The sequence below is a fragment of the Peromyscus eremicus genome, chromosome 12, assembly GCF_949786415.1.
Source record: "Peromyscus eremicus chromosome 12, PerEre_H2_v1, whole genome shotgun sequence".
Taxonomy (NCBI): domain Eukaryota; kingdom Metazoa; phylum Chordata; class Mammalia; order Rodentia; family Cricetidae; genus Peromyscus; species Peromyscus eremicus.
This window is the reverse complement of record NC_081428.1, coordinates 1,909,969-1,926,601: the sequence shown is the minus strand read 5'-3', so window position 1 is coordinate 1,926,601 and position 16,633 is coordinate 1,909,969. Positions and strand designations below refer to the sequence as shown.

Below are 16,633 nucleotides of genomic sequence, written 5' to 3'. Positions count from 1 at the left end.
TCTTCAGGTACCCTGTCTCTCCTGATGCCACCATGGTGACTCCCCATGGTGCTGTTCTTGAAAATGAGCCTCTTCTGGGGAGAAACCAAACATGATCTTGTTAGTGTGGGGAGGGCTTCTGGGGCTCTCTTGGAGGGCCCCCTGGGTCAGTTTATAAATGTCACTTTGAGGACCAAGACAAAAGTAGAATCCTCCCATGAATTCAGTCTTTGTGGCATAGCTTTTATAGTGTGCCCACTCAGCCGAGCTGCGGGCATGGGGTGTTTGCTGACCTTCAGAAACAGCCATGACCTAGAGTGTGTGAAGTCACAGAGGACAGCAGGGTGCAGGGGCACACAGCCTAGTCACTTACTCGGTTCTAGTGTGCCTTGGGCCCCATCCTTTTTGGAAAGCTTGATCTTCTGGGTTTCCTTCAGGAAGATTATCCAGACGATCAGCAGGAGGACAGCAGCCCCCAGGACACCCACTGCCACGCTCAGTGCAGTGGTGGTAGGACACACTAAGGAGAAAGCATGAGCCGTAAATCATGTGAGTCCCTGTGGAGGACCCGGCCCCACCGTTATGTACCCCAGGAACTCTTGCGGAATGAGGGATAAGAGACTTAGTTAGAAACAGACAGGAGAGAAACAGAGAGAAAACACATGATAGATGGGCCTGGATCCTTATCCACCAGCCCAGAACTATATTCCAAAGGTCTATTTATAGCAATGCTAAGGAGTGGAACAAAAGACCCCCCCCCCCCCTTGCTGGTTAGACCCTCACAAACACCTGGTACCCAGGCCTGTGGTCCAAACAATCTCTTATGTAGTCCTGCTGGGTACAGCCCCTAGGAAACCTAGTGGGCTACAAGAAGTCTCTACCTACAAGCCTCTGTGTGTCACTGTCTCTCCCAGACGATCCCCACTCCAGAGACTTGCTGTCTGCCCCTCAACATGGGCAGACAAGACAACATAGGCTCAGCTCCATCAGAAGCAAGGCCAGTCCCTGTGGTCCCAAATGATACTTAAGGGCCACTGGGCCTGGCTTCTTATTCACAGAGAAGAAGGTTATGGGCATGCCTGAGGGATCCTAAGCCATCTCACTGCACAGTGGGAATGGGGACCCCTGGGGAGGTCCATGCTCATAGCCTGAGGACAGGTCCTCAGCTTCAGGTACCTCGCACTGAGTCTGTGACCCTCCTACTCTGGTGGGTTTCCAACTTGAGAAGGGTTGGGGAACAGTGGGCTCCAGGTCTCTGTCCTGTAAGAGTCCCAGTGTACTGCTGGCTGGCATTTCTCATGGTTATCCAAGTGGTCTCACTGACTTTGTCCCTTCAGTCCTCCAAGCATGAATGGGATGTGGAACTAGAATTCTGGAGTTTCTTGCCTAAGACCTGTAAGGATGTTGTGCCTTTTGCCCAAATAAATCCACCATCTTCAACGTCTTTGGTCATTGTCACTTATCACTTCTCCCAACTGCTCTAACCCCCAACTTCCCATGCCACCTGCTGGGGAACCCTGGACCTTTAAACTTCCACTTAGTCCTCTATTTCTCTTCTACCATCTTCACCCAAGGGTAGCATCTGTCCATACTCCTTCCTGACTCAACCCAGCTCAGCTGTCCACCTCTAGTCTGTTAGTCCTGACCAGACGACAATGTGTGATAGGACCATGTCTGTCCTCAGCAGCTCAAGACAGGACCATGTTCACCCTGTCCTCTTACAGGACTGTGTCCAATATGTCCCTCAACAGTTCTGTGTGGTCACTGATAGGACACTATCCACTTGGTTGCCAGCTGAGATTTAAAAAAAAAAAAAGAAGACAAAGTGGGTGCTGCCACTTTTCTTCTGGGAACTTTTTTTTTTTTTTTTTTTTTTTTTTTTTTTTTTTTTTTTTTTTTTGGTTTTTGGAGATAGGGTTTCTCTGTATAGCTCTGGCTGTCCTGGAACTCACTTTGTAGACCAGGCTGGCCTCAAACTCACAGAGATCCACTTGCTTCTGCCTCCAGAGTGCTGGGATTAAAGGTGTGCACCACTACTGCCCAGCACTCTTCTGGGAACCTCTAATAGATTCCTGCCATGCTCAGGAACAAACCTGAATCTATGGAATATGTGTGGTGCCCCAAGGGCTGATGACTATCATGACCACAGACCTGCCATGTCTCCTCGTCCCAATGATCTCACCACAAGGGCCCCTCACCACAAGGCCTTTGTATCATTTTAACTGCAGTTGCAGCCTCTTACTGTGCTGGACATTGTCTGATAGGACCATACTGTGAACCCCACGAAGACCAGGTCAGAATCTTCAGTTCACAGGCATTACTGTCAAGGACTTGAGCTGAATGGGGGCAAACAGTGCTTGTGGGGCAGCAGCAACCCCACGCTTCTGAGACTCACCATAGGTATCCTGAAACAGCTAATGGGTGCCAGCCCATGGGGCCCTCCCATCAAATGGGAGATGCTCCCACTGTGTGGTATGGTGCTTCAGTGGTTCCATGCTCAACACGTACTGGAGCTAGTACCAGAGGACCTATTGGTCATCGATCTCTTGGTGCAGGGCCAGGTAAGGGTATGGATGCCAGCTTCCCTGCACTACTTACCTGCCCAGGTATCCTGGATAGTTCCCTTTTTGCTACTGAGTATCCTTGCCCAGAGGAGAGAGACCCTTCTCTCTGCAGCCCTCCTGCTTTCTGCAGAGGGACCTGTGGCTAGAGTTCTTGCCACTATGTCCTACCTGCACCAGATCTGGGCACCGTCCAGCCTTACCTCGGCTCACATCTATGTAGATGGAATAGAGTTTTCTCCAGTCTCGCCAACGCAGAGTGTAGGTTATCCAGCAGCCCTCTGAGTCCTGTTCACTGCAGTTCTTGCCCTTAAAGAATGTGTCTGAACTCATCAGACTCCCACACTCACTGATGCATCTTAGTCCATCGCTGAGTTTTAAGCATTCGGCACAAGAGCTGAGGAGAAGTTGGGGAATGAGTTTGATGGAATGGGGTGAGCAGGGGGGTCCAAGGGCATGAGACATATGGCACATGGATGGGCAAGGTGCACAAGTGTTTGAGGACACACAGGTGTGTTGGGGTGCAGCACTATGTAAAGACGCATGAGTGTGTCAGGATGCACAGGTGTGCGAGACTTCACGGGTGTCACGCTACATGGGTGTGTTAGAGTGAAAGGTGTGTGAGTGCATACTGGTGTGAGAGGATGCACCAATGAATAAGGGTGTATTGGTGTGTAAGGCTGTGTGTGTGTGTCAGGGTGCACATTGTGTGAATGTATACTGGTGTGTTAAGGTGCACTGGTGGATCAGTGCATACAGGTGTGCAAGGTTTATAGTGTGTGAGTGTAGACTGTACATGTTTGGGTGCCCTGATGATTAAGGTGTACAGATATGCAAGGATGAGCAGGTGTCTCGGGGTACATGGGATTGTCAAGGTTCACAGCATGTAATATGTGAGGATATCCACATACAAGCTGGTCCTATAGTGAGAATCCTAGGCACGCTTAGAGGTCAGCACAGTGGTGTAAGTGAGGGTGAAAGCAGACTGTGATCCTGGGAGGAGATGAAGGGCAGAGCCAGTGGAAACTGAATCCAAGGGCCCAAGGGAGGTAGAGACTCCCCTCAAAATGAGGCCTCCTGCTGGGTCTGTTGGGTCTCGCTGAGAACTCTGGTGCAGTGGCATCCCTGGGGACTCTCAGGTAGACTAGCAGTGAGGCCAGTGTGGGTGGTTGGGGACACTCACATGTGCTGGCTGCAGCGCGGGATATGGTAAAGATGCTCACACAGTGGCGGAAGGTAGCCCGGGTTACATTTACACCTGTTGCAGTGGCATTGGCCGTGGCCACTGCACTCCACCAGCCGTGTATTCAGACAGCCCTCGGTGGACCTCCGGCACTGGCAGGCTGGGCCCTCAAAGCCCTCCTTGCAACTGCACTGGCCGCAGAAGCAGGAGCCCCTCTCTGGAAAACAGCTGAGGTCACTACAACTCTCCTTCCTGAAGGTGGGTAGGAACTAGGAACCATCGCCCTGGGCCCTTGCCTGATACTGCCTTGCAGGGAGGACTGTACTTACAGGCTCCTCTGCTGCTCACGTGTACCTGTACCTCCTCACACAGCCCCACACCACCAGGGAAGGACAGCTGGGCAAAGACACAGGGACCGGGGAGGCCCCCCACCCCTCCAGCCATGCAGCCCCCTTTCAGCCAGAGCGGGCCTCCCCCTGTGTCTGAAGAGCTCTTGGGTCAGGACTGTTACCTCTGTTGACCTGCTAGGACAATGCCTGACCCTCACAGACATGGAAGGCCTGCCCAGGTTTGCTGCTGCTGTGCCAGCAAGACTAGCAATCATCTGTCCCTCTATCTCAGTGTTCCACTCAATGTCTCCTGGTGGAAGATTGACAAGAAAATCTGTCCCCGCCTCCAGTGTCCCTTGTCACTCACGTGGACCACCGCAGACTTGGCCATCGTGTCTCTCACAGTTATAGTTGTCACACTCGCAGTATCGTCCATAGATCACCTTGTTTGGGAGGTCACTGGCGTGGCACACACAGTGCCCACAGATGCAGTCTCCCAGTCCGGAGCACACTGTGGAGCCGTTGTACTTACGGCAGCTTCTTTCCAGTTCCTGGCTGCTCTGGCCATGTGTCTGGCACTCACAGTTTTTCCCGGTGTAGTTGGAGTCGCACCTGGGGCAGGGTAGGAAGAGCTGTGCTCAGGCTCTTCCCTGGGATGGGCACCCCTTCAGCCGCTTTGGGTCTGGTGCACATCCAAACACCTGTAAAGTATGGCACACCACCTCTGCTCTTCTCTCAATGGTCTGAGCACACACCGTGAACGGAACATGGGGGAGGCACTGAGATCCCTCCAGAGGCTGCCCTGAGTAAGCTGCCCACCAACAGTCCCTCTGACAGGGCACTGTGGTATCATGCAGATCACCCATGTGGGGCAAATGGTAACTAGTTGTGGCTTCTGAATATCCCTAGGTCTCAGGTAACTGATGGACCAGACCTGAGGGCTGACCTTTGACCCGTCCTGTCCCCAGTCCTTGCCTGCTACTGGATCTCTGTCTTCTAGTGAGGGGAGTTTCCTGTCAGTCAGTTCTCTGCCTTAGATGCTTCATGGCCAGAGAAAAGAGAGTGAAGTCAGAATTTCTGAGGGGTAACCTGGTTGGGGAGTGACAGCGAGGGTTTTGGGGGTATGAACCCCAGGTTCCCCACCATCTCCTCTCATACCACACAGTCTAGAAGCTATCTAGTAGGATAATGACTACCTTACCCGTAGATACCCTTCCCACAGGCTGGTATGCCCCAGGCTGGCCATTCCCACCTCACCTGCAGACACTTGTCCTGTGAGTGGGAAAGGCTGGTTTGCTGTGGATTTCCTGGGTCCACCTCACCTACAGACACCTTTCCCATGGATTGGCCTGCCAAGGGCTGCGTGTACCTGCCTCACCTGCAGATGCCACACTCCATGGCACCCTTGCTTCCACAGAGGCTGTTCTCTTGACTCTGGTCCTGGCACTGGCATTCACACTGGGGAAGGACTTTCACAGTCATTGTATCAGGGAAACCCAGGGCCTGGATAATGAAGGACTGCTCCTGGACGCACTCTGAGGCTGTGACGTTAACCTGGAAGGTGACCTGTAGGAGCAGGGTGGGGCTTAGACAGAGGCCATGGGTGACCAGGGTCACAGTCCTCCTAATTTCCCCTCAGGGGTGCTGGTAGGGACCAGATTGATGTCAGGGGAGTGGGTGGCATGGGTTCTCTCTGAAGCAGAGGAATGAGGATAAGAGCTGGATCTTGGGATGGACTATGGACCAGGCTGTAGGGAGGCCAGACCTGCACCTCCACCCACAGCCCTCACTAACCAGCATCCAAGCCATGCTGTGAATCAGACTAGGGAGGTAATGCTTTTCATTATATATACAGTAGGGGATTTTACAGTGAATTTGTGGGAGACAGTTTTCCCTTGTGTCGGGCCCATAAGTCTAGTGTGCTAAGATACTAAAATGTCATAGGGAATGTGAAGATCAGGACCCCAGTCTGTGACAGCACACATAGGTGGTACAAGGAGGGTTCTGGTTTGCCAAGTCAAGCCACATCTAAAATAAATTTAAACCCATGGTTCTTGAAGATAGAGGAGAAATGTCAGTGAAAACGAGTAACACACAATCTAAAAATCAGGATAAAATTGGTCAAATTCCCATGTGGATATCCAGCATGAGGGGATGGTATTTTGTTCAGTGTGAGTGTAGGGGTGGGGTGGTGTGGGGTGGGGTGGGGTGGTGTGTGTGTGTGTGTGTGTGTGTGTGTGTGTGTGTGTGTGTGTGATGTTAGTTCACAAGCAAAAAAAAAATGAATGCTTGGGTAACAAATTTATATCCGATGTGTTAGGGAAATAACTCAGTTCGTTTTTCTGCTCACCTGTGTGGCCTGAGTCTTGATGTTTTCATCAAAAGATGAAACAGAAGTCAGAAAAGCTGACCCAGTCCATCTTGTTTGTATCTCCCTTCATGCCTAGCAATTGCCTCTAGGGGGTGCTGTTATCGCACGGCTGGCCAGTGCATCAGGGCTACTCCAGGAGAGGCCTGGGGTTCCCTGGCATGTGCTTATGGTGTCTTCCTGCTCCTTAACATTACCACATAGACAGCGCTGGTCTCTGCTAAGTGATGTTCAAAGGGAGAAGGGGTGGCTGCTGGTCACCAGTTGCTTTCCCTCTTGCTTGTCCCCATGTGAGCCTCTGTTTCCTCCTAGATGTTCCTGGGATGGAGTTACTGAGATACCCGCGGGCCCTCTAGGATGCTGAGGTGGGAACCCCAGGCTCACCGTGTCGTTGATCTGCACATCGCCACAGTCCCCTCTGGATTTGCCTGTACTTGATGCTCGGTTACTGCAGAAGGAGTCGTAGGTGACTTTCAGGGTGCTGGGGATGGTGGTATGGTCCAAGAAGATGCTGGAGGTGAGTTTCTGTGGGTAGAGAGCAGCCGTGCTCGGGGCGACAGGTTCAGCTGTCCCTGCCCTCCACAACTGTGGCACCATTGCACTTTTCACGCCCCTGCTGTGCACCAGTTGATGACACAAACATACTGGTAGGTCAGTGAGTGTGTCAGGAGAGATCAGCAGGCCGAGGCCATGGCTTGCTCTGAGTCAGGCCACTGGCAGGGGACCAGCATAGACACAGCTGTGAGCCCTTTGAGGACAGTCCCCTCACTGTTGTGTTCCAGGGTTAGCAGAGGAGGAACCCTAGACGGTTGAAGTGATGTGAGAGATAAGACACAGATGGAGGGAGAGGTGGACAGGAGGCATCTGGTGAGTGGGCAATGATGGCATCCCTCTAAAGGCAGAGATAGACATGACTGGGCAGTGGCCTGGCTGAGGAGCCTTCTTGGGGGGCATCTGGGTTCACAAGGCTTGAGAAGGAAGAGTGCTATAGGGTCCCCCACACACTTGTGCTGGCAGACCCCAGGATGTTTGGCCATAGAAGCCTAGGTCAGAGTTTGAGGGTACCTGTCACTGTTACAGGCCTTCCTTCCCAAGGTTGTCTATACAGGGTATGAATTTATTGAGGTGATTTCTGGGGTCTCCCCAGCCTGTGAGGCGGTATGTGCTCTCCTCTGGCCACCTGCCCTCCTATCTCTCCACAGTGGTTGGCAGGGAAGAGCCCCATTTGGGTAGAGCTTAGAACTCATGTTTCAGGGAGAGCCAGATGAGATCTGGGAGCCATACATACCATCATTCACCAATAAGAGGAACTGCCCTGTGCTATGTGTCTGTCCAGAAGACTGTGGGGTACCTGTAGAGGCTGCAGGAGGCTACAGCGGGGTTCTAAAAGTCAGAGCTCTGCTAACTGTGAAGTTCAGACCAACTTATCCAGCTACTGCAGGAGACTCACACTGTAGGTATCCTTGATGAGCTGTGCCACATTGCTGGAGTCATCTGACAGTTCCCCAATGGTCAACTTAGGGATGAACATGGCAATTCTCTGTTGGGAGAGAAGATCAAGCTGGCACTTGGTACCACCAACTCCTCCATGCTCATGAGGGCTTGTGATACCCAGAGGGTCCCTCAGGCTCTCCAGGTGGCTAGGATGATGCTCAAGTGAGACCCCACTTCACCGAGTCACAGAACGAGCACCAGGGGCATGCTGCCAAGTGCCAACACCTGGATCTTAGTACTCTCATGTCTGTGGTGTAAGTGCTCCTGGAAATCCATTTCAGTTTCAAGCTGGTGATGTCACTGACTTGGGAACATGGACCTGGCTCATCACAGGACAGTATTTTCAGTATATCACCACAGTGGACAGAAATCGTACACATAACACATAAGGGCACAGATGACAATAGAATGTGGTAAAATCGCAGGAAGAGGTAAGCTCCGAGCATTACTGAGTTTGAACAATCTAACTTCCATGGTGACCATGTCACACAACCCTGTGACAGTCAGCTCTGGCAGGACTGATCTGCTTCCCAGAATGTCCCTAGAAGTGGCCCAGCCTGAGCCCCCGGGTAGCAGATAGGACAGCATCCTCCTCACAATTGCCCTAGTGCCATTCAAGGACTGTGTCATATGTCATGAAATGGGAGTGTTGCCACCTTCTCCAGAGACATCCTACTGATAGTCATGGCACCTCTCCCTCCAGCATTGTCCCGTGATTCTCTAGAAGGGAGTCAGTCCTCTCTGTGAAGTGCAGAAGGCTTGCTATAGCCAGACTCCCAGACTTCTCTGAGTTCCGCAACTCACAGTCGTTGGTCTTGGCCATGGGACCAGCCCACCAGAAAATTTGGGCTCTGTCTTGTCCATTTTGTGGAAGTTGCTTTCTCCTAAGTCCAGAAGCATGCACAAAGAAGGGTCTTATGTGTAACATCCTCATATGCTCCCTGTGGCCTTGGTCAGCCTCCCAAGAATAGAGACTTAGGAAGGTCTATGACCTCCCAAGGCAAAGGAAGTGGTGGGCCTCTAGTCTCTCTCATCTGTGGCTTCCTCTCTTGTCACCACGCTGTCTGTGGGAGTATGACTCCTGACCTGCAACAACTGTATGAGGAGGAGGGTTGTCATAGCCCAGTTACCAATGAGGACATAGGGACTGTGACATCCTAACTACGGAGTGGTCTCTTCTTTTTTCCCCTAGCTGGCAACCTGTGCAGAGCCAAGCCACTGTTCTCTGTGGCTGGCTATGATGGAGGTATTCCACAGGCTGCCCCCTCTTCTTTTCCTGTTGTCTCTGCAGGGTAGTTTCCCTTCTCTGGAGCCTGGAAACCTAACAGCAAGAATTGTGGTTTTCCTGTTGTCCTGGCAACCAAGGCTTACCTAGGACCTGTGATGGGACCCAACCCCGAGTCCTCATTCAGCAATGCACAGCCAACAAAAGTCAACTTCCTAGCCCTTGTAGGATTTTCTCCCCCAAGATTCGTGTTCATACTCAACCCCGCCCTGCATCTTTGTACAACATGAGGTTGTGCAAGGCCACACAGCCTCAGAGAATCCAGACACAAGGGCAGTCAACCTGAATACACATGTGTCTGTGCCTATGAGGATGGACAATGTCAGGGGACACTGTTATCACACTCAGATGGGGGGAATTTGTTCCTAGGGGCAGATGCTTTCTGAATTAATTGGATGGATCAGCTCAGGGGTCCCTAGAGCAGCTCTCTCAGGTGCTCATCACTGTCCCTCCTAGAGGAGGAAGGTGAGGTCCTAAGTGGTCCCACTGCAGACCTTAGCTCTGAGGTTCTCCTGTAGGTACCCTGATGGCCCAGGAGAACTGGTCAACTGACAAATAGATTATGGCCATCATCTTCTTCATCTCAGGCCACTGGACATGTGTTTCATTCTGGTCTCTGGCCCTCAATCTGGCAAATGGAAGCAGGACTCTGGTGATGCTGTGAGTATGCTGGGCTTCCTCACCCTGCAGCTGAAATGCCTCTTTTGCTCAAGACCCACCTCTCTTACCTCATATGTTTTCACCATCCTTGAGGGCACCATGAAGATGGGATGGATGTTGTTTTCAGCCAGCTTGCTTGCCAGCTGGAGCACTGACTGGTAGTCCTGGAGAGAAGAGACATCCTGTCAGGCCACCCAGCCGAAGCAAGTACCCATAACTCTGAGGACCATGGTGCTAGCTCAAGTCCAGGCTGCCCTTGTCCCGTGGCAGCACTTTCTCTGAACAAGGTATGCAAATACGTGAAACAATTCAGCAGAGATGAATGATATTGAAAGACAGTTAAGAAAACACCCAAAATTGCAATTTGCTTGGCCTCTTGGTGCAGACCCAGGGTCCCTCGAATCCTTCCTGGCAGCCTCTCTAGCCTTTCCTTCTAGCCCATATCCAGTCATTTGTGACTCTGTTGACCCACAGACCCTCTCTCTATCAGGGACCCACAGCTTCCACGCTAAATTCAGACTCAGGTCGGGGCTCATTATCCTCTTCCCATCTTTTCAAACTTATCATTAGTCCTGCCGCAGCTTGCTTACAAGCCCCCTTCCTCTAAGTCCACTCCATCCCCTAGGGACTTGGTCTCATGGTGTGCATCCAGGGTCCCCTTAGTTCTTCTCAGTGGCTCCTTCTAGCCTTCTAGCCCATTTCTATTCTTTGTGACTTCCCACTGACTGGCAGAATAGAGGAGACTCTCTTCAGTATGCCTTGTTGTCCTACCATGTGCTCTTGTCTGAGCCTGATATTTAAGACCTAACGCTCCCACTCACAGCTTTCAGAGTTTTTCTTGAATTTGTTTCTTAGGTGGAAAGAGGTATCAAAGGCTCTGGAGAGGTGGCCCTGTGTGACTCTAACCTTGATGTTACGTGGGGGTGGGTTTGTAAGAATCCTGTCTTTTTTCTTGTTTGAGTTTCTATCTTGTGTCACGCAGGGCTGACCCTCAGAGGATGCCAGGGAAGGAAGGGGGCTCACCGGCTCTCTCCTGATCTTGTACACGCCATCTTCCATGTGACAGTGACTATCACTGAGGTTCTGTCTGGTACTCGAATTCTTGTCTTTAGCAAAGTGGAAATCGTTGTCAGTGGCGAGCACCAGAAACCGTGTTCCATTGCGCCAGCCGATTTCTCCCTGAGAAATAAATGGCCTCGAGTTACCCGCCAAGCTTTCTCAGCTGGGTCCCCAGGACTCAGGTGTGACAGCCTGCAGCCTGGAGCCACTGCCCCTCCCGTTCTGGGGTTTCAGAGCAGCCAGACAACAGAGGGAGTCGAGATTGAGTCTGGGATGCATCTGCTAAGATGCCTGAAGTGTGAGGTGAGGGGACATGAAACACATGTTTACTTCCAAAAAGATGAAACTTCTACAGCCTGTCCCTCCAGACCCAGGACTGGACTCTTGAAAACCTTCCCGAAGAAGGAGACGACTATGGTAGCCATCATGACAGATAAATCCCAAGTGCCAGTGAAGGGACCACAGGGGGACTGCGTCTTTCTGGATCATCCCTGGAAAGGAGTGTGTGCTTGGAGCACACTGTATTCTGACACCCATTAGGGCGTGTGTCCAGGGCTCCAGGGAGGCTGGAGAGCTCAGAGATGAGCCAGGGCAGAGTTAGCCTGCTGCAACAGTGACATTATAAAGAGACAGCCTGGGACCGATGCGGGCTGGTGTGTGGTGAGAGAGAAGTCACAGGAAGGAGCTCTGGACAGGGATTGCTGTCTTGTCTTGGAAGTGAGGCTGGGCCCCTGACTCAGGACATGCAGGATGAGGCCCGGATTACAATGACCGCTTGATGGTCTAGGCTGCAAGACTGTTAGTGGCATCACAGATTAATATGAAATCTGTGGGTACCTTCCAGGTCCCTTTGCTCTTTTCCCTCTCTCCCTCCCAGCCTACCTCCTAAGGCTCTCTAGAGGTCTAGTGTGGGCTATTCTCCTCAGGCTGGCAGCCAGCAAAGGGGCCAGTGGCTTGGCCCTTTGAGAGAACATGGCTAGTGCAGGCGGCTTGCAGTTCCACATGAGGCTCCAGACTTGGGGAAGTCTGCAGACCTCGGTAGGGCTCTGTAGGCTCACCAGGCACGTGGTGACTTGCATCATAGCATCCAGCTGTCCCTTGGAGGTATCCAGGTTTCCAGAAACGAGTTGCTTCCCCAGCTCCTTCTGAAACTGGCTGGAGTCATCAGTCAGCTTCAGGATGTGCTGGAAGGTCATGTTCCTGATGGATCCGAGGCCTGAGGAGAACAGGTGAGGCTAGGGGGCTGGGGTGGTAGGAGGTGGAAGGCTGGGTCCAAGGTAGGGAGGCAAGCCTGGGAGATACTTGGACACAACCTCCAGTTTCCCTGTCTTGTAGTAAAGCAAGCGAGAAAGCAAGATGGTGGATGTGGGTGTCTGAGTATGTATGTTGTGGGAGTACCTGTGTGTACATTCAAAATTGTGTGTATGTCTGGGCCCAGTATGCCTATGTGTGTTCCTGTATGAATGTGAGCATGTCCAGGTGTGGTAATAAATTGTTTGCATATGTTACCATATGTGTTTGAGAATGTGTGTGCACATGTGGTCTTAAACATGCCTGTGGGTGTGCAGGTGGCTATGTATACACATACAAGTATGTGAATGTGCACACACATGTCCAAGTGTGAGGGAGTGCATCACTCTTCAGGGAAGAGAGGGTACTATTTTGGAGAAGCCAGGCCATGTGGAGCTGTGTACACACATCACACATACGTGTACCCAAGCCTTATGCTCTGTGGACTTGTTGGTGCTTGTGGAGCACTGACCTTTGATCTGCAGCTCACATGATCACTGCCTTTATGCTATGCTTGCTGCTTAGTCAACATAACTTGATGTTCCTTGATTTTTAGAAATTAGCATCACACCAAAAGATGAATGAAAGAGGAAAGAGGAAGTGGAGGGCTGAATCTCCTGGTCAGGGACTGGATATGGGCCCTGGAGGAGATGCAGGCCCAACTCCACTCACACTGATGCCTTGAGGACTCTGCAGCTGTCAGATCTCTGCCTCTGGTGTGTTGGGGAGGGGCTGCCCAGGCTATGGGAAGAGCAGAGCCAGATCCCTGCAGTGGCTGTGGACCTCACCAATATGGCCTGATCTGGTGATCTCATTGAGGGCTTGGAGCAGGTCACTGCCCAGTGTCTGGACATTGGAAAGATGGCCTTGTGTGGAGCCAGAGAGGGCCATCAGGAAGTACAGGTCAACAGAGCTGTCCTGGGTCCACTGGACGCTCACTCTGAATGCTGCCGCTTGACCTGTGAAGGAGAAGAGTGGCCCTGCATGTGGGCTGTTCACCTCGGTCCTCTGCGTTTCTTCCATCATTGCTGCCTGGGCTAGTGTCCTTAAAAAGGGATTGATGGCTATGCCTGGTGGGGCACACCTTTAACCTCAGCACTTGGGAGGCAGAGGCAGGAGGATCTCTGTGAGTTGGAGTCCGGTCTGGGCTACCTAGTGAAACCCTGTTTAAAAGGGGGGGGGGCACCAAAAACTCTCCTGCCTCTTCCTTGTCCTGTGGGGACACGGAGCTGATTGTGGAAGTGGCTTCTGGGGAACCCAGCACCTCCCAGCACCCTGATCTTGGACTTCCATTCTCCAGATCCATGAGCAGTATGTCTGGCGGGTGAGTTACTCAGCCTGTGGAGCCAGCCCACTCAAGCCTTTTGCCCATGCCCAAGGCTTGATTTGCCACCCTGGCTCCCTGGGGCCAGGCCTCATAGCAATGCTGGGGGTCTGTGCTCCGAGAGACACTTGCTGTGGTCATGGTCACATCTGTTAGGCAGGCTGTTTTAAATAGTTTCTCAGCTGCTTCAAGCTCCTGCTGCCTTGCCTCCCCCACCATGATGGACTGACCCCTGAACTCAGTCAAACCTCTCTCCTTTGAGCTGCCTCTGCCAGGCATTTTATCACAGTGTCAGGAAAAGAAACTGAACCACAGTCTACCTGCCCACAGTGACATCGGGGATGCTGGCCGAGCTTCTGTAAACACTGCGTGCCTGGTTCACCCCAGCCAAGCTCAAGCCTACCTGGTCTCAAGTAAAGTGTCACATTTTGTGGAGACAGCTGCTTCTGGTCCCTGTCCTTGTCCTTCTGGGGTTCAGCGAGGCTCTTGGGGTCCACAAGGTACTCAGATGTGCAGCCCTTTAGCAACAGTTGCTCTGGAGTATCACAACGAATGGACTCTGGCTCTCCTTGGCCTGTGAAGTTCTGGGGGAAGGGCCAGTTTAGTGTCAGGAGGAAGCCAACAGACCAGGAGGGACCAAAGACCCCAGCCTATCTCCTCTTCACTTGTCCTTAAAATTTGGCATAGAAATGTCTGTGGACTGGGACAGCCTACCAAGGAATACCAAGCCTCCTAGAGAGCCTTGGTCTCCTTGAGAGCTCCATGTCATGCAGGCCCTTTTCTGCCCTTGAACTACTCCCTTCAGCAGTGAGGACTTGAGTTCAAATCCCCAGCATGTACACACAAATCAATGCCACATGTGCCTGTAGCCCTAGCACAGCACCTCTGGCTCCGTGCCTAGTTCCAGGTACACAGAGATCCTGCCTCAAAGGAATAGATGGAGAGTGATGTCCTCTTTGTACTCTACTTGTGTGCATGGGCACATACACCTGCAACACACACACACACACACACACACACACACACACACACACCACCCTCAATATATCCAAAACAAATGGGGAAAGTCATTCTGAGGGCATCCTAGCTTAGAGGGGCTCGTGGGCAGGCCTGGGACACTGAAGCACCACTGGGCAAATGATAGTCACAGAACACTGAACAGGATAGAAATGCATATATCCATGGGGGGAGGGAAGGAGAGAGGGAGAGACAGACAGAGACAGAGAAGAGATAGAGATGAAGAGAGAGAGAGAGAGAGAGAGAGAGAGAGAGAGAGAGACAGAGACAGAGACAGAGAGACAGAGAAACAGAGAGAGAGACAGAGACAGAGAGACAGAGAAAATGAATAGATGTCACACTCTGCCCGTCAGCCATGTGGTTCTTACCAGCTTCTGGCACCAGGCGCAGCCAGGCCCTGACCGGATGCAGTCCTGACAGGTGCTCACCATGTCCTTGGTACACAACTGGGACAGGGCTGAGGAGACAGTTGGGTGAGCAGGTTCTGCCCGTGCCGACTAGGTTCTGCCCATCCTGACTGAGGGTTCTGCCCATCCCGACTGCAGGTTCTGCCCATCCTGACTAAGTTCTGCCCATCCTGACTGAGGGTTCTGCCCATCCCAACTGTGGGTTCTGCCCATCCCGACTGTGGGTTCTGCCCATCCCAACTGTGGGTTCTGCCCATCCCGACTGTGGGTTCTGCCCATCCCGACTGTGGGTTCTGCCCATCCTGGCTGCTCCAGAGTCAATGGGGTGGGTGGGAAAAGGCTCAGGGGAGGTCAGGTCAGGACCTAAAGCCCCATGTGACTCTGTGAATTGAGTGATGCCCATGGGATGTGCCTGCTCTTCCCAGAACACCCCATCGGAGGTGACGTCATGGAACTCACCAGATCCCAGGGAGAGCAGCCCAGTTAGGATGAGTGGCAGAGGGTGCCGGCCCAGCATGTCCTGTGGAGGGAGGGTCTCGATAGTCCAGGTTGACCACCTACCGAGCCCCTCCTGGATTGTCTGAAATGCAGGGCTGCTGAGGGTGGAGATGATTTTGTCCCTGCTACCACAGGGTGTAAGAATCAGACAGGTTCAGGTTCCACATGAGTCAGTTACCAGTTTTGTCAGGCTCAGGGAAGGAGGAAGTGGTGGTGGGGGGCACATACCTGTTGATGTGGCTGAGGCACCAAGCACAGAAGACAGGGTGCCCACTGTAGGGGACATACTTATACAGACATATGACACACACACACACACACACACACACACACACACACACACACAGCATATGCCATATGTCAACACAGACGCAGCACCCACCACACGTCACAAATGCAGCACACAACTCATACCCACATACATATGTGTGCTCTATGCTGTGTACCTTGTATGGCTAAGTCTTCAAGCATGGAGCCTGGGCTACAAGCTGAGACATTTCGCCTGTGGTGCTGGAGGCTGTGCATGTGTGGCTGTAGGCCACTGCTTGTTCTAGGTCGCTCCTAGCCTCCAACCTGTAACTTAAGGATTCTGAGGGTCAACAGCTTCAGGGCTGGTCAGTTGTCTCTCAGATCCAATGTTTCCAGGGACTTAGTTACTGGGTGGATCACACCACCTCTGGGTGAGTATCTCCTAACTTAGATTTGTTCTCTTTCTAAGGACACCGACTGAACTCCCCCCTTCCCACACAAAACCCAAACAAACCAACCAAAAAAAAAAAAAACCCAAAACACTGGTGATAACATGCAAAACCCTCATATCCCTTGATAGGGAAACTTGAACAGGATGGATATGGGCCTGGGTACACCCCACACTGTCCAGGAGGGGGCCAGGGTTGCAGTGAGACTAATCCATAGACTGCAGTGTCCCAATGACCTGATGATGGGTAGCCTGACAGGGTGGGGGTGGGTGCCACCTCCCCTCCCCACATTGCTCCTTGCTTATGTGAACACTGTGATTAAGAACGGCCAGGGAGGCTCATCCTGCAGGCTGATCACAGGCAGTCCCTCACAACCCTGAAAACCCAGAACTCTTAAGTGACCACAGTAGGAAACCCAGGACCCATCAACCCACCAGAAATTGGTAGCAAAGCCAACTTTCTCACTGGGGAGGTGATGGCA

General features: G+C 52.2%; 1 protein-coding gene across 1 annotated transcript; it reads right to left on the bottom strand.

Annotated features, from left to right (window-relative positions):
* Positions 1-3: 3 nt before the first annotated feature.
* Positions 4-15,473, bottom strand: LOC131922446 (integrin beta-2-like protein). Its single transcript, XM_059277232.1, has 15 exons — positions 15,416-15,473; positions 14,918-15,006; positions 13,936-14,116; positions 12,997-13,167; positions 11,977-12,134; positions 10,883-11,038; positions 9,928-10,023; positions 7,871-7,960; positions 6,805-6,945; positions 5,431-5,618; positions 4,420-4,664; positions 3,724-3,940; positions 2,744-2,937; positions 353-499; positions 4-71 (listed from the first exon to the last, which is right to left on the bottom strand). The coding sequence occupies exons 1-15, from the start codon at positions 15,471-15,473 to the stop codon at positions 4-6; spliced, it is 2,199 nt and encodes a 732-aa protein (XP_059133215.1).
* Positions 15,474-16,633: the final 1,160 nt, after the last annotated feature.

What these genes read in the sequence shown, in the direction of transcription:
- LOC131922446 (XM_059277232.1), bottom strand. Translation starts at nt 15,473, where the DNA reads ATGCTGGGCCGGCACCCTCTGCCACTCATCCTAACTGGGCTGCTCTCC. An exon ending in ATGTGCAGATCAACGACACG is followed by an intron (nt 5,619 to 6,804) that starts GTGAGCCTGGGG and finishes CTGCTCCTACAG; the next exon opens with GTCACCTTCCAGGTTAACGT. An exon ending in CCGCGCTGCAGCCAGCACAT is followed by an intron (nt 2,938 to 3,723) that starts GTGAGTGTCCCC and finishes ACTTCTCCTCAG; the next exon opens with CTCTTGTGCCGAATGCTTAA.